This window comes from Medicago truncatula, chromosome 4 (assembly GCF_003473485.1).
Source record: "Medicago truncatula cultivar Jemalong A17 chromosome 4, MtrunA17r5.0-ANR, whole genome shotgun sequence".
Taxonomy (NCBI): Eukaryota; Viridiplantae; Streptophyta; class Magnoliopsida; order Fabales; family Fabaceae; genus Medicago; species Medicago truncatula.
Genome location: NC_053045.1, coordinates 46,937,302 through 46,954,282, shown reverse-complemented (window position 1 = coordinate 46,954,282; position 16,981 = coordinate 46,937,302). Strand labels below are relative to the sequence as shown.

General features: G+C 32.6%; 2 protein-coding genes across 2 annotated transcripts; both read right to left on the bottom strand.

The window, feature by feature from the left end:
- Nucleotides 1-5,968: 5,968 nt before the first annotated feature.
- Nucleotides 5,969-7,336, bottom strand: LOC25480496 (mitogen-activated protein kinase kinase kinase 20). Its single transcript, XM_013587047.3, has one exon. It carries the CDS (start codon nt 7,219-7,221, stop codon nt 6,214-6,216), a length of 1,008 nt encoding a protein of 335 aa, XP_013442501.2. The 5' UTR covers nt 7,222-7,336; the 3' UTR covers nt 5,969-6,213.
- An 8,048-nt stretch (nt 7,337-15,384) lies between these two features.
- On the bottom strand, nt 15,385-16,736 carry LOC25480497 (mitogen-activated protein kinase kinase kinase 20). Its single transcript, XM_013587048.3, has one exon. It carries the CDS (start codon nt 16,638-16,640, stop codon nt 15,633-15,635), a length of 1,008 nt encoding a protein of 335 aa, XP_013442502.1. The 5' UTR covers nt 16,641-16,736; the 3' UTR covers nt 15,385-15,632.
- Between the last annotated feature and the right edge of the window lie 245 nt (nt 16,737-16,981).

The following is a 16,981-nucleotide window of genomic DNA, read 5'->3' as shown; positions in this document are numbered from 1 at the left end:
CTTTTTTTTTAGGGAAAATACCATCATAACCTTTTTAATACAACATAAATTTTTGATATAATTATCATCAAATGAAAATAATGTTTACTTAAAAAATCATGTTAATACAATCTCAAAATTATTATTTTCAATTAATAAAATATTAGGTCAAAATCGTTGTATAATACATAAAATATTAGTTCTTTACATTTATATTATTAATGTTATTATATTCATTTAATTTTTTAAAAAGATGAGAGAGGGGAAAATTACTACTAATTAAAGTGAAAATAATGTCCATTCTATCACATGCTTAAAGTATAATCTCTCTCTCTCTCTTTCGGTAAGATTTAACTCAACTAGCAATGTTGATATTGCTATATTGGATACCTTCATTCCGGTTTAAATATAGGATCCCACAATTGTGTATGTGAGTTCCAAGCTATGCTTACCACTTCGTTTAATACCTAAATGAAAAAGAAATACACTCTCTCTTTATAGATAATTTTTGTTAATATATATTTTTTGAAATAAGCCTTTCCCATTATTTTGAAAACATCATTTAAAATACCACAAGAAAGTTTATTTAACTATTTGCTTTAGACCAACTTTATATTGATAATCTTTTTTCATTCTTTTAAATATTTTTGTTCAAAATAATAAAAAAATAAAGTAATTAGTGAAATTTTTATGTTCAAAAAGATACAACCGCTATTTATTTTTAATAGGTGTTATAAATACAGTCTCTTTGTAAGGATCTTTTTTTTTTGTTTTTGTAAGGATACTCTTTCTATTATTATATTTTTATGAAAGTGTTTTTTCCCTTTATTTGAAAGTGCACTTTAAAATACTACAGTGTTTGATTTAAACATTATTCTTTTTTCAAAATCAATCTTACTTTTATAAAAAATATAGTAAAAATAATAAAAATTAAAGTGATTAGTGGAGTGTTTTGGTAAAAAAAAAAAAAAAACAGGATTTATTGGAACATTTTTTTGACAAGATGATTTATTGGGACATATTATTCTTTAAAATGATTATAAATATTATTTTTAAAAAATATGATTTATTGTAATACGTACCTAATGAATTTTTAAATAATATACATATGTCTTCAAAATAGGTTTGTAGAAACACAATGAATTTTGTACCAAAAGAAAAAAAATGAAACACAATGAATTAATTAAGGGATAATAATGTTTTACCCCTGTAATATATGTCATTTTTTATTTTACTCCTTGTAAAATATTTTTTTTTGAATTTCGTCCTTGTAATTTGAAATTTTTTGGTTTTGGACCTTCATGAATTTTGACTGTATAAAATCGAAGATATGGGAGGAGGGTAAATCGAAATTTGCTCAAATTACAAGAGGGTAAACCTAAATTTGCTCAAATTACAAGGGGTGAAATTTTCAATGAAGGTCAAAAACCAAAAAATCTTCAAATTACAAGGATGAAATTCAAAAAATATTTTACAAGGGGGAAAACTGAAAATGACCTATATTACAAGGATGTAAAGCATTATTAACTCATTAATTAATTATGTAAAAACTTCACAAACAGAGATGATAAAAATTGGCATATGCTATATATCATATATCGACCCAAGAAGATGGCCCACAACTACATTATTGTAAATAGAGAAACACATAAAATACTTCTTGCAAGTCCTTCAGTTTTATCGTTTAATCCTATTAAAATTATGAGTAGTGTTATTTGAACAATCATATGAGGCAACTTTTGTGACAACTTATTTTTTTTCTCTTTTCATTGGTCAAAAACAATAGAGAGAGAAAAAAGAAGAGGGAGAATAAGAGAATAATACGAGTATGAGAGAGAAAATTGTCAAAAAATTGTGAAAAAATGATTGTACAAATATCATTTCTCTAAAATTATATAATCTGAATCTAAAAAAACCTATCTACACACTTCCCTACCACCATTGCAGAAATTTAACAAAAAAATACCCAACCCCTAACAAAGGTGATATAGTAAACAGTTTGCAGCAACAATGAAATATTCTTTCATTGATTCAATTTGATATATTACATAACAATGGTTCAACTAAACTCATAAACCCTTTTTACAAGTACAACCATTGACCCAATTTTACAATAACAATGATCAATATAGGTATGAGTTGTGTTATATATGGTTCTGAACAAGTTCCAACAATCATTCCTCTATTACAATATTCACTTTAAAGGACCACCATCGTTCTTCAAGAACAAGTTATGCAGTATTCATTCCATTTGAAAGATCTTTGTTTGTTGGCAAAAACAAGCAACACAACATCTATAAATTATCATCTCCTTGTTCACGAATAACCTATGAACAGCTTTGTGAACGTTGACCCTATCTTCACCTACACAAATTGCTCTTTTTTCTTCGATTTGAGAGAAAAAGAAATCCCCGCCCTCAGCCTCTTGCTTCTGAAGTCGTACAATTTTGAACGAATTGTCGGTATTGTGGCGTTGTTATTAAACAGATTTTTGTATTTGCAGAGTCGTTCTCAGCAACAGGTTTGGAGATCGTGCGTGACTGCTTTCAATGAGTTGATCTGTCTTTTTTTTTTTTTTTTTTTTTTATGGATAATGCTCAATATAGCGAAAGTAATTTCACGAGAAAAACAAGAATGTGAAAAATCTTGCTTCATTGCTCTAATTAAGCCTACTTCACCGTTCAATCTTCATGACTTTTTTTTTTTTTTTTTTGTGGAGTCCGGGATTCCAACACCAAACCTTGCATATTTTATGCATTGTCCTTACCAACTGAGCTAAACTCACGGGGACAATCTTCATGACTATGGCTATGTGGTTGTGATTATTGAATATTGGTTCCTAATTAATCCCATGGCTATTTGGTATGAGGGAGTGAATTTATTGGGGGAGATAGTCTTACATAGACACAAGCATTTAGACACAAAATTTAGACACACACACACATAAATTAAAAAAATTTAAAGATAAATAAAATAGTCACATCAATTAATATCACTTTAATCCTTTTTTTTAATTTTTCTTAATTTCATGGATGTGTGCCTAACATGTAATATTTAGTGCCGTGTCTAACCAAGAGTTTCTCTTTATTGGGTTGTCCTAGTTGACTTTTTACTTTAAACCATTCTTAAAATACTATTTTTTTAAAGAGATTGATTTTTATGCACTCACGGTTTTACATATTTATCCATTCAAATCGCATTATAGTGTCACTCACTTAGATTAACATTTAAAAATCTCCACAAATATTGTATGTTGTGTTTGTTGAGAAGTAATTAGTATCGTTGCGAATTCGATGAAAATATCACACCAATAACAACTTGATGTGTGGAGTAAGGAATAATTAAGCAACGAAAAAATAAAGTGTATGGAACAATTATAATCACAAGCCAAAAGTAGAAAACAACAGCGAGAGAAAAAGAAGAGAGAACACAAAAGAATTTGTTGACCCGGTTCGGTCCAAATTGACCTAGTCTGGGGGAGAGAGCAGCTCTCCAATCCACTATATGATGAGTAACGTTACAAAAGAGAAATCAATGGGTTACAAGAATAAGTTTCCCGCCTAATTCTACCCAAAGTCCCAATCTCTTCCCGTAACCAAGAGACTCAATCCTAATAGTGTTTCCCAAGGAGAATCAACCCTCAAACCCTAGTGTTTGTTCGAAAGAGACAAACTCTATACAAACCCTAGTTTTGTTGTTGTCATTCTAAATCCCTGTTTCAGCCCCCTCTATCTCCAGGTTTACTCTGATTCAAGGTCTATATTTATAGTAAAAGTATAACTCATAAATTTGGAACGAATACCACACTGAAGATACGTTTTTTTTTCTCCTTCAGTGAAAGAATATTTGCATCAAAAATATAATATTCCCTTTCAAAATATATTTGCATCAAATCGTTCTTCATACGGTACAAAAATATATTTATTGTCCATAAATATATTTTCAGCACAAAATATATTTGAAACAAATTTTTTATATTTTTAGCAACAATATTCTCCATCCATCAAATTTTGAATCATACTACAACAAGTATCGTTTGAGCTACTTGTTTAACAATGACATATTCAAACTCAACTTTAAATTGACAATTCGCTACAATTCTTTTAATATTCGAAGGTGACAATTAGAATCTTTGGTGCGCCCAGATACTCTCAAGAAAACTTATGGTGATGATGACAAATTAAAGAAAGTAAAGTTACAAGCTTACATCGTTAGTATGAGATGTTGCATCAATCATATGAGATTTTATGGAGAAAAGAATAGTGAAGTGATGAACAAAGATAAGGTTTTGAGAACCTTGAATTCCAGTTTTTTTATCACATAATGTGTATTAGAGACTCAATCTTTTTTTTTTTTTTGAAAGATAGAGATTCAATCTTGTTGATAATAGTGGTTCTTGTAACTTAATGTATCTCTTTATAAGAAATTCATTGTATTAGTGATTTCTCTTCTCTAGAAGTAAGTCATTGTTTTGTCGAACTAGATAACTAAATATCAGATGTTTGTTTCTTTAATCTCTTTATCTTTGTTCTTACTTTGCTTGTGGATTTGCTTTGCTTAGTTGTTAGGTCAGTTATTGTTATTGTTACTTGAGATTAACTTTATATTTGATCGCCACCGATTCTTATTTCATACATCTAAGTTTATTGATATAATTTGAGTCTGAATTCATATCACTCTCTCTATTCTCACACTCACGCACACATATCATTCTAGAATACTTTGATCTCACTCCTACGTTGCCAAAATTCCACAATGCTTTGTTTGAGTGAGTTTGGTAATGGTCGATTCTTTTCTTTCCATCTTTCTATTCTTATATGTGATCACTAATTATATTCATAAGAACTAAAACAAATTAAGATGGTGTTCCATTAGGTATTGTTCATGATTCTTTTCACACGAATTTTCTAGTACAATTTTGCACCCAGTTTTCTATTTTTTAATAGACACCAAAATTTTCTTGTTCCCAAACTGTTGAAAGAGCTGTTTCCTAGCTGGCACATAACACCGTCAAGGCTCAGGTGCTGCCAATAACTTTACACTTTCACACTTTTGAAATTTGAAAATTGTAACCAATGCTGTCAAAGGAATCCATAATTAAAAGGAAAAAAAGTTATGTCAACCCTAAACGTGGTTCATTTTTACTAACTTTTTACCCCATCGACAAATATTTGACAACAAAGAGTTGATGCAAAAAGAATAAGCTTTGCATATTTGACAGTCAATTAACCAACAGAAAAGTTCATAAACCTCATTATTTATTTCTTTGTGCCACCAATCAATCATGTGTTGAATGATTATGTTTTCTTTTGGGCAAACCATATTCATGTTCACACTTTTAATTTACCCCATTCATACATTCTATGAAGCACGGATACAGACACCGACACCAGACATCACATGAACACTGAACGTCGAAAATTACATGTGTCGGGGTCGTGTCGGTGTCGGACACGACACGTATACGACATCGGGATACACCTAATCCGAGGAGTGTCCGTACTTCATAGCATACATTAGACTCGTAAAACTTCTCTCTTAGTATAAAGTATAGACATAAAACATTGTTATTTTAAGCATATTATTAGTGTACCACAAGTGCTTAGATAATATGATACACATCTTTTCTAGTTAAACCAATGTCTCAACTTCGAATCTGAATTTGATGCAATCGTCCTAAAACTCTTAAAGAGAATTTGCTGTCTATTTGAACCCCACAAGACACACGATAGGTTAGTGTCTCCAGTCGGGCATAGAAGATATCCACTAAAAATCATATTATTAATGAAAACATAATTATCCACTGATACTATCTTTAATAGGGTCCCATGATCTACGTGTTTTTCAGCAACAAAGCATAAACTCAACTTTATTTACATGATGATCTGAGACTGAGTCTAATTCTAATCAAAATTCAAAGTAAATCAAGCATAAAACATGTTACCCTTCAAGAAATAAAAAATAAAAATTCTGACCAAATCAATAACAATTAAGAGAAGGCAAAAAACATAGTATTGTATTTGTTAAATCAGCCTCTATACAAAAGGGCCACAAGCATGGCCAGTTAAAACTCTTCCATCAACTAATAAGATCCCAAGTCAAGGATATGCTAATTTCCTACCAAATTTACATTCTAAGGATTAGAATAAACGAATTTGAATTATCAAAATCGAACCATCATCACAATGATCCATCTTCTACTTCTAATTACTCTGTCAAAACAAAACTCCAATTTCACCTAACACTAATCCAACTATCTGATCTCGACCAACTCATCGGCCCTTGATCAGTCACAAGCTGCCGGAGCCGATCCACCGCGGAACAAAATTTAGAATCAAAATCCCATTGATTTGAGTCTTCCGATTCCGGTGAACTTGGAACTGAATCACTAGCATCGGAAACCCAATCATTGAAATCAAAGTGATTTCTTGGCGACGATTCATTAACATTAATCACTTCTTCAACAAAAGGATGATTCAAAAGCATCTCAGCCGTCCATCTTTTTCTTGGATCTTTCACAAAACACTTCTCAACAAAATCTTTTCCTTCTTTCGATAATTCTTCGGGTATCAACGGCGATTCTTCTCCGGCACCAATCTGAAGCAACAACGACCACATATTTGAATCTTTCTCCAAATTCCAAGCTGGTTTTCCAGTTACCATCTCCACCACTGCACACCCAAGTGCCCAAATATCCGCGGGAGATTCATGCTCGCCATTGTTTACTGATTCCGGCGACATAAAAAGCGGGGTTCCTCTGCATTCAAAACTCTGTTTTTCCCCTGTTTTCTTGGCAAGACCAAAATCAGCAATTTTGATTTCACCATCATTGAATACCAAAATATTTTGAAGCTTTATATCACAATGAACAAATCCATTGCGATGAATGTGATCAAGTCCCTCAACGATTGACCTCGTGTAACGACGAATGTGTTGCTCCGGTATCCGGCCACCATTGAGTTTCACCTGATCGGAGAGAGTACCCGCAGAAGCGTATTCGAGGAATAAATTGTAATACTCTTTGCCATTCTCAAAAGTGTAATCATCTCCAAAACAAGGAATGATTCTTTGACAAGAACCAAGTTGATGAAGAACATATTTCTCGTTTTTGAGTGAAGACGAGGTTGAAACCTCGGATGTTTTGACGGCTGTCGGAGTGGAATTTGAATTGCTTTTGGGTATAACTAAATTAACAGTTGCAAAGCTTCCTCTTCCAACAGTTTCTCCTCGTACCCAATCCATCTTGCAATTGTTGTTTTGTTCTATGGTTTTGGTTTTTTGTTTTTTTTGCTTTGTGGAGAAGAAAGAAAACTCAACTAATTGTGGATGGCTTCCAATAATCAAGAAACCCTTTCCTTCCTTTATATATGGAAAAAAAAAAAAAAAAATACTAGTTGATATTTTGTGACGTAAGAAATAAGGTTGAATTGTTTCCGTAAAAAAAAAGTGAAATTATTAAAATAAAAAATACAAAAAATAAAATTGGCGTGGATGAATAATTAAAACACGTGATAGGCAAGGGTATTTTAGAGGGAAGGAGTGATTTACTTTCCTATTTTGGCTGAACTGAAGGTGGTTGATCATCTGAAAGATCTTTGTGAAAAAGATTACACTGCTTGGACAGTAGTGACTTCTATATATGAATTATGAACGTGTGATATTTAAACATGAATATGGTAAATTTAAATTGTGTGTGTAAATTGGTGGTGGTTCGTATGAGTCCTTATTTGAGTAATAAAATCGTTTTTATGATGCACCTTTTCAAAAGAGATTTGTCATTTTATGCATCCCTTGGATTTGGGTTGCGTATCTTAGCAATAAAAATAGTTTTGATAGTTGTTGAACTTTCACGTGCACTTATGTGTATAATGTTCTCGCTAACTAATGAATGTATTTATTCGGATTCTAGTTATTAAATATATTTGAGTCAATAAAAGTTAATATATTTTTAATTAAAAAAATATATGTCTTTTATCAACAAAAAAAATTACGATACATCAACTTTTGTTTATTTAAATATTTTTTCTATAAATTCTTTCAGAAAAATATTTTTTATAGATAAAACCGAGTAAGTATTTACATATGTGAAATGTGTTAAGCATTTATCATCAGTTTATTTTGGGGATAAATTTTGAGCATGATCTTCACACTATTCACTGCTTCCAACTCAATCTAATCAATACAACGATTTGCTAGGTTGTTGCCAACAATTAACAAATTGGTATCTTTTTTAATATTCTTTTATACCATTGTCTGGAATATACTTTTATTTTTACGTGAAGGAATATACTTTCTATTCAGTTATACTAAAACTGAGGTATTTTAGCAAATTTAAGGTTCAATATAAAAATAAAAAATAAAAAAAGATATTAGATTTTCACTGTAATAAAAAAACTAGATTTTTTTTGTTGAAAATAAAATAAAAATAAGATATCCATTTTTTTTAACAAATATCCAAAACATATTTTGAAAAATATTATTTATATTCAAGTAGTAAATCTTTGCGGAAAGCTAGAGCGACACATGACATCAAGCGGTAGTTTTGCATCTATTATGTTTACCATTCTTGCAACTCTTGATGTGGAAGACCTTTCACGATTTGTGGCTATTCTGTGGAGTATTTGGCGCGCTTGTAATGCATGCTTATGGGAACAAAAATTTGTTGATGCGCAAATAGTTGATCGAACTTGGGCTAAATCGCTGACGGAATGGATCAAATGCAAAGTGGATTGTGCTCTTTTTGAAGATGAAGTTCAATTTGGTGTCGGTATTTGTTTCCATGATAACCTTGGATGCCTTCTCCAAGCTCACTCCATGACTTTTCCATATGTTGCAAAAACAGCCGAATGTGTAGCTACCGCTCTACAACAAGCCATTCAAATTGCTCTTGACAAAGGCCTTAATTGAGTTGCTTTTGAAATCGATTGTCAGGTAGTTGCGAATGTTGTCCTAAACAACAATTTATATGTGAATGAACTTGGAAGTTTACTGTCTACTTGTATGACTCTACTCTCATCTAATGTTAGTTATACTCTAGCTTTTATTACGAGACACTCAATGACAGACGGGGGTGGTCCCATTAAGTAGAGCATCTCGAATTTGATTCCTTCTTAGCCATAAAATAGGGACATATATTTTGTGTCCTAAGAACATGCACAAACATCTCTTGAGTACTCCTGTAACGCCCTCCTTGAATTATTTGATTATTTAATTATTTTTAATGAGTTACGATATATTTATATAATTTATGTGATTTTAAATAATATTGGTTGATTATGTGGTGTGTATTATTTTATTATATAGTTTATTTTAATATTAATTAGAATAATGTGAGAATTAATATTATTTTGGAGGTTGGGGAGTTAATTAGGAATTAATAGAATTAAGGGGAGTTTAATGAAATAAAGGAGGAGTTATATTTTGGGAGTTAGGAAAAGAAAAGGTTAGAAGAAGTTTTACGTGAAACAAGTTTTGGGAGAGAAAAACCAAGGACAAGGGAGAGAAGAGGAAGTAGAGCCAAGGGAATCCGATCGTTGTGCATTTTTCTTCTGAATTAAGGTAAGGGTGAGGTTTACTTCATTAGTGTAGATTTTAAAGTCTGATTTTGGTTTTAACAGGTTTTCGAGTGAAATTGAAGAATTGGGTATTAATTGAATTTATGGTTTTTGGGGTAGATACTGCTGTTTTGATGTTAGAATTCGGTTTTGGTTGCATAGAAACATTCAATTCTCATCTGTAAACTGATTTGGGGAGTGATTGGAAGGAAAATGGGATTTTTAGGAAAAACCAGTTTTCTGCCCGTACAGAAGTTCATCGCTCGCCTCACGAGTAGCTGTGCTCGCCATGACGAGTGAGCAACTTCATAGCTCGCCTCGCGAGCAGTCCCACTCGCCATGGCGAGTAGCCCAGATTAAAACTTGATTTTTGAAAAGTTGTTATAAGATGTTTTGGGGATGGTTTAAGGTACCTAGATGATAATAAAGATGAATGGTGGAAGTTTTAGGTTAAAAAGATGAATAGGGAACTTAGAATTGGAATTTGAGTGAGAAAATGGCATTTTTCCCGAGAGCACCTGATTTTCACTCGCCTCGAGTTCGCCTTGAACTCGCCATGGCGAGCTAGTGTTTTTGTGAACTCGCCATGGCGAGCAGATGTGCTCGCGAGGCGAGCTGCACAGTTTCCTGAGTGTTGATTGTTGTTGTATGAATGGTGATGATTGATGTTGTTGTTTTGGGCATAGTTATATTTAATTATGCATTGTTTTGGTTGATTGGATTGCTGGATTGATGAATACTGATGATGATTTAAATGTATGTTAATTATTGAATCATACATGTTGTTTAAGTGGAGTCACATGGAGTTGCATGGCATGGTCAGTTGTATGTAGATATACACAAGTAGGTCCATTGCATATGCATAAAACAGCGGTGAGGGCTTCGGTCCTGGAGTACTAGTTGCTCAACAGCGGTGAGGGCTTCGGTCCTGATGAATGCTTTAACCATTCAAAAGCGGTGAGGGCTTCGGTCCTGTTTGGTACCACATGCATATTGCATTTCATTAAGAAGTCTAAGATGGTGTCTTAGCAGTGGTCATGTCAATTGCATGAGTCTTGGTTGTTGATTTTCAGTTATTAATTGATGGATGATGTTGGTGTTGAATATACATTTATATATGTTCATTGTGAATCATGGTGTATTGTGGTTGTTGTTGTTGCTTGTAACTTATTTATATATATATATATATGTTTACAAGATGATAAGTTTGTTGATTAGGGTGTTAGATTCAATTGAAGATCTTAATATCTATATTTCTTGTTGTGAATCTCACCCCTTCTGCTTGAAAATGTTGCCCTTCCTATGGGTAACTTGCAGGTGATCCTGAGTAGTTGGTGGTGGCTCAATGTCGTGTCTAGGGCTCTGATACGTGGGATGGGAACTGTTATTTATATTATTGTTGTTTCTTTTCCATGTATCGAATTTCGGAACTTGTTGATGTGGAGTCGTATTGTCTTTTGAATAATGTTGTTGAATTAAGCTAAGGCCTTTAATGCCGTAGGCTGTTGTTGGATTTGAAAACTATTCCGCTGCAATGTTTTCATATTTTATCAAGTTGTTTTAATTAAATAGTATTATTTTCTATTTAAGAAATTTTGAAATGACGTGTAACATGCCCGTTGTGGAACTACTCTGATGAATATTTGTTATATAATTGTTTTTGGGTAACGGGGTGTTACAACTCCTATCACTAATATACAGACACTAAAGAGAGACATGATACGTTGATGGGTATTGTAATTTGAATGGTAGTACTATATATATTGTTTGTAACAGTGAAACCCTAATTCATCACAGAAATAAACGAAATTATAGCTTGTTATAGGAATAGAGGTATGCCCCAATGACCGAGCTGTGTGAACAAAAATATTTTCGTTTCTATAATCGTTTGTTACTAGTTGTTGTTCTAACAACATCTCTATATGAAAGATGTTAGTAACATAAGCGTGCAAGGTATGATCACAACCATCAATAAATAGCTCAACAAAATCCTTTATAAATAAAAGTATGTTATTTGAAAATACTTTATTAATAAAGGTTTGTTATTTTTGTGCCAACTTATCTGATAACCAAATATATATATAGTTGTTGACAAAAAAAAAAAAAAAAAACAAAGTAGTATAGTTATTGTTCTAAAAGTTGTCACAAAATAGTTGTACAAATATCATTTCTCCATTGATATACACATAAATATTTGTTTATAAAATAATACATACATTTCGATATCCTGTGTATATATTAGTGTTTAAACGTTATTCGATCTCCTATTGTTGATAAAAAGAAATGCGATCAATGATATCGATTAAAAACCCACTAAGAAATGTGATCAATGTATAATTTATTTAATGAGATCCGTTATTTAGAGATAAAGGTATTACTATGTTTTGGGAGAAGAAGGAAACTTGATCACATTAATTTCTACAAGGCAACCACATGAAGATAAGAAGAATCTCTTAACATATCTTTAGCATATCCAACTTCCCTGCAATGAAGTCATAGGAAAATTCAAGTATTGCAACTTGTAAGCATCGAAGGAACGATATATTAGTAAGGCTAGCACCTAATATCTTCCCACTCATTCCATTCAAAAGAAAGGCATGGGAGACCATAAAAATAAAGAAGATTACAATAATGTTCTCCTAAATAAGAGTCAATCAAGTTGATTTTTATTGTTAGTTTGAAATTATTATCTAATGTTAAAACACTCCATTAAAATATCTTGAATATATGAAATAAATCTATTAGAAAAAACATGTTAAAATATATGGTGACTGTGTGTTTATTTTGTTGGCTGTTAAAAGGGAACATTGTCATGCTTGTACAGCTTGGTTTACTACATTGGCCAAATCAAGAATAATTTAACTGCACAAAATTAAAGGAATATTATAAATTAATGGGTGCCTTGGAAGTTGGAAGTAGATTTAGATTTGCGGCGCTAGCTAGTTGCACGAAACAGAAGAGTATAGTCAAATTTCATGTTGATAAAAGTCATTGGATGACAAGTTATGGTTATTCAGATACCAAACTTGCTTGCAAATCAAGCACCACATAACATGCTCAGCCCATGCTCTGGAATTTAACCAATAGAAAATTATACTTCTACTCTTCTTTATATATTGGTATAGATAAAAAGGTTTAATTTCTTGATAAAAAAAAAGTTTAATTTAAAAATTTATTGAATAATTGACTAAACAACGTCTCGGTCCAGTTTCATCGGTTCTGAATCTCTTTTTCCATAAACATGTTTCTTTGAAGGTGTTGGTGTTTGCGAGGCAACTCTTCCATAATAGATTACAATTAAAGATAATTTAATTCGACGCGGTATTACACATAATGATTCTCGGCTTTGGGTGAGTAGTTGCGGTGCTCCGGAAATAGCTTCCCATTTGTTTTTAGATTCGCACTGTTTTGGGTATCTTTGGTATCTTGTTCCCAATTGGTTAGGAATTTCAGGGGTTGATTCTGCCGATATCTCAGATCACTTTGTTCAATTTGCCAATATACAAGGTGGTTTTAAAGCGCACCGCTCCATTATGCAATTGATTTGGCTTTCTTGCGAGTGAGAAAGAAAGTATGAAATAACAAGATTTTTAATAATAAGGAATGTCCAACTGCTCAACTCTTGGAGAAGATTAAGTCTCATTCTTGTGTATGGGCATTGGATAATTCTTATATTTCTTGTTTTGCTTTTTGCTCTCTGTCGTTTGTTTGTTATTGATGTAAATTGTTGAACTTTGGTCCGCATCTGGTACACCTTGTGTTAGAGGGGGCTATATTTGGAGAAATATATTCCATTTTAGCTTCTAAAAAAAATAACTATATACCCTTTCAAAAAAAGAAATAATAAATATACACATTATAGTTTGCAATATTTTAATTTTTTTTGTAAACCAAAGGCATCTTCTGTAAACCTCTTGGATGTCTCTGCACTCCTACCTACTTACTTTATCACTAAGCGATCATTTAAGTTAGTTGGTGATCTGGACAATTTCCCTCTCGACGATGAATCTTATCCCCCATCGTCTCACTGGCCGACCTTGACGCTTTTGGGGTCAGTATGACTTTCCCTTAAATAGTACCACATAAAAATTTGGAGGGATTGTTGTTAGATTCAAAGAAATAATCGCTATATAAGCTTCTTAGCCAACGGTGGCAACCGTTTGATGGCTCTAGATTGATGTGAAGGTTTAAGTTAAGCTCCCTTTGGTGCAATGCAACCATCAAGTTTAGGGGGCTGATTCCTAATCAATTTTGTACATTTTCAAGCTTCTTTCAACTTTGTTACATTACATCGTATTCATTCCTCTATTATTAGTGGGCCATGTAGATCATGGACAAGGACATGCTACAATCTGGGTTACCACATTTATGCATATATAAATATCAAAGTTTTAGGAGAAAAAAGGACCCAGTTATATATTTGAATTCATGAAAATTTGATATGGATTCGTGAAATGTGAGTATGACCCTCTCTAATGTGAGTATCAACGTTTCTGATTTGTTTGCTTTTGGCTTTAGTGCATTACTAACGTGGGATTTTTATTCCGGTTATTAAAACTTTATGGGTCTTAATCTATCAAGCATGTACCGACACACACCACAAACATAACAGTAACATTGGTATATATACAGACATTGGTAATAATTAAAAATAAAATAAAAAACAAAAAAACTAAAGTGATTGTTTGTAAGTATAAATGCCGTTGTCATGTGACCAGTGATTGTTTCAAAATATATGTCAAATAAAATAAAGCATTATATCAAGATAAGGATTCTAAATCCAACCTCTACATATAATATGCAATACTCATACCAACTAAATTAAATTCACAAGACAGTATAAATATTTTTCTAATAGACTGGAATGAAGATATTTCTGCACCTACACCATCTTTTCTTTTCTCATGCTTTGTATAATTCATACCAAACGCGGTTTCCCCTCTTAATTTAAATCTTGTTATAGTAATCTTATACCTATGCCTTTCCCAAGTGAATAAACTCTAGAATACTTTGATCTCACTCTTACGTTGCCAAAATTCCACAATGATTGTGTGAGTGAGTTTGGTAATAGTCGATTCTTTTCTTTCCATCTTCATAAGATCCTAGAACATATTTAAATGGTGCTCCATTACGAATTGTTCATGATTCTTTTCACACGAAATTTCAAGTACAATTCCTCACTAGGTTTTCTATTATTTTATTTTTCATATAAAAACAAAAAATTCCTTGTTCCAAAATTGTTGAAAGAGTTTTTTCTAGCTGGCACCTAACACCGTGAATGCCCAAATGCTCCCAATGACTTTACACATTCACACTTGAAATTTGAAAATAGTTACCAACGCTGTCAATGGAATGTCCATAATTAAAAGGAAAAAGGAAGGAATGTCAACCTAAACCAAGTGATTCATTTTTACTAGCTTTTTACCCATTGACAAAATATTTGTCAACAAAGAGTTAATGCAAAAAGCACTTTGGATATTTGACACCAAATTAACCTACAGAAAAGTTAATAAACCTCACTTTTTCTTTTTTGTGCCATCAAGCAATCATGTGTTGAATGATCATGTTCACACATTAGACTCGTAAAACTTCTCATCTCTTAGTATAAAGTACAAACCATAAAACATTGTACTTTAAATATATTATTGGTAGAATTATAAATCGATTTTGCCAATAACTAATCTCAGTTGAAAAATTTGACCGACAATTTTTAACAGTGTCATATGATCTAAGATTTTTTTTAATAAATGATGTGAGTCTAACACTTCTAGGTTCCAAGGAAATTAACCATAGAACATAGTTCAACATCAAGAAATAAAAGTTAAAAAATCTGGCCAAATCAATAAGAATAGAGAGAATGTCAAGTATAGTATTGTATTGTAAAATCAGCCTCTGTACAAAAGGGCCACAAGCATGGCCAGTTAAAACTCTTCCATCAACTAATAAGATCCCAAATCAAGGATCCGCTAATTTCCTATCCCAATTTACATTCTGAAGATTAGAATAAACGAATTTGAATAATCAAAATCGAACTAGAACTAAATTAATCACGTTAATCCATCTTCTACTTCTAATTAATGTCAAAACAAAACTCCAATTTCACCTAACACTAATCCAACTATCTGATTCCGACCAACTCACCGGCTTTTCAACCGTCAGAAGCTTCCCGAGCCGGTCCACCGCAGAATCAATACTAGAATCAACATCCCATGGACTTAACTCTTCCAATTCCGGTGAATTCGGAGCAGAATCATTCACACTAGAAACCCAATCATTGAAATCAAAGTGATTTCTTGGTGACGACTCATCAACATTCTTCACTTCTTCAACAAAAGGATGATTCAAAAGCATCTCAGCCGTCCATCTCTTTCTTCGATCTTTAACAAAACACTTCTCAACAAAATCTTTTCCTTCTTTCGATAATTCTTCGGGTATCAACGGCGATTCTTCTCCGGCACCAATCTGAAGCAACAACGACCACATATTTGAATCTTTCTCCAAATTCCAAGCTGGTTTTCCAGTTACCATCTCCACCACTGCACACCCAAGTGCCCAAATATCCGCCGGAGATTCATGCTCGCCATTGTTTACTGATTCCGGCGACATAAAAAGCGGGGTTCCTCTGCATTCAAAACTCTGTTTTTCCCCTGTTTTCTTGGCAAGACCAAAATCAGCAATTTTGATTTCACCATCATTGAATACCAAAATATTTTGAAGCTTTATATCACAATGAACGAATCCATTGCGATGAATGTGATCAAGTCCCTCAACGATTGACCTCGTGTAACGACGAATGTGTTGCTCCGGTATCCGGCCACCATTGAGTTTCACCTGATCGGAGAGTGTTCCGGCCGAGGCGTATTCGAGAAATAAATTGTAATACTCTTTGCCATTCTCAAAAGTATAATCATCTCCGAAACAAGGAATGATTCTTTGACAAGAACCAAGTTGATGAAGAACATGTTTCTCGTTTTTGAGTGAAGACGAGGTTGAAACCTCGGATGTTTTGACGGCTGTCGGGGTTGAATATGAATTGGCTTTAGGTATAGCTAAATTAACAGTTGCAAAGCTTCCTCTTCCAACTGTTTTTCCTCGTACCCAATCCATCTGAGAATTGTTGTTTTGGTTTCTATGTAGATTTTGTTGTTTGCTTTGCGAAGAAGAAAGAAAACGCAAAGAAGAGAGAACAACTAAGTGTGGCTGGCTTCCAAGAATCATGAAGCCCTTTCCTTTATATATGGGGGAAACAAATCTACTAGTTGATATTTAATGACGTAAGCAATAAGGTATCTTGGGAAAATAAAAAAAATTATTTCCACTCCAAAAAGAATTGATTTGATTAAAGAACAAGGGGGAATGCATTCAACAGCCGGACCTAGTTTTTTTGTTTCATGTTTGGTTAAGGAACTAATAAAAATTAAGTTTTAAAATGCTTTTGTAGAATTGAG

What these genes read in the sequence shown, in the direction of transcription:
- LOC25480496 (XM_013587047.3), bottom strand. Translation starts at nt 7,221, where the DNA reads ATGGATTGGGTACGAGGAGAAACTGTTGGAAGAGGAAGCTTTGCAACT.
- LOC25480497 (XM_013587048.3), bottom strand. Translation starts at nt 16,640, where the DNA reads ATGGATTGGGTACGAGGAAAAACAGTTGGAAGAGGAAGCTTTGCAACT.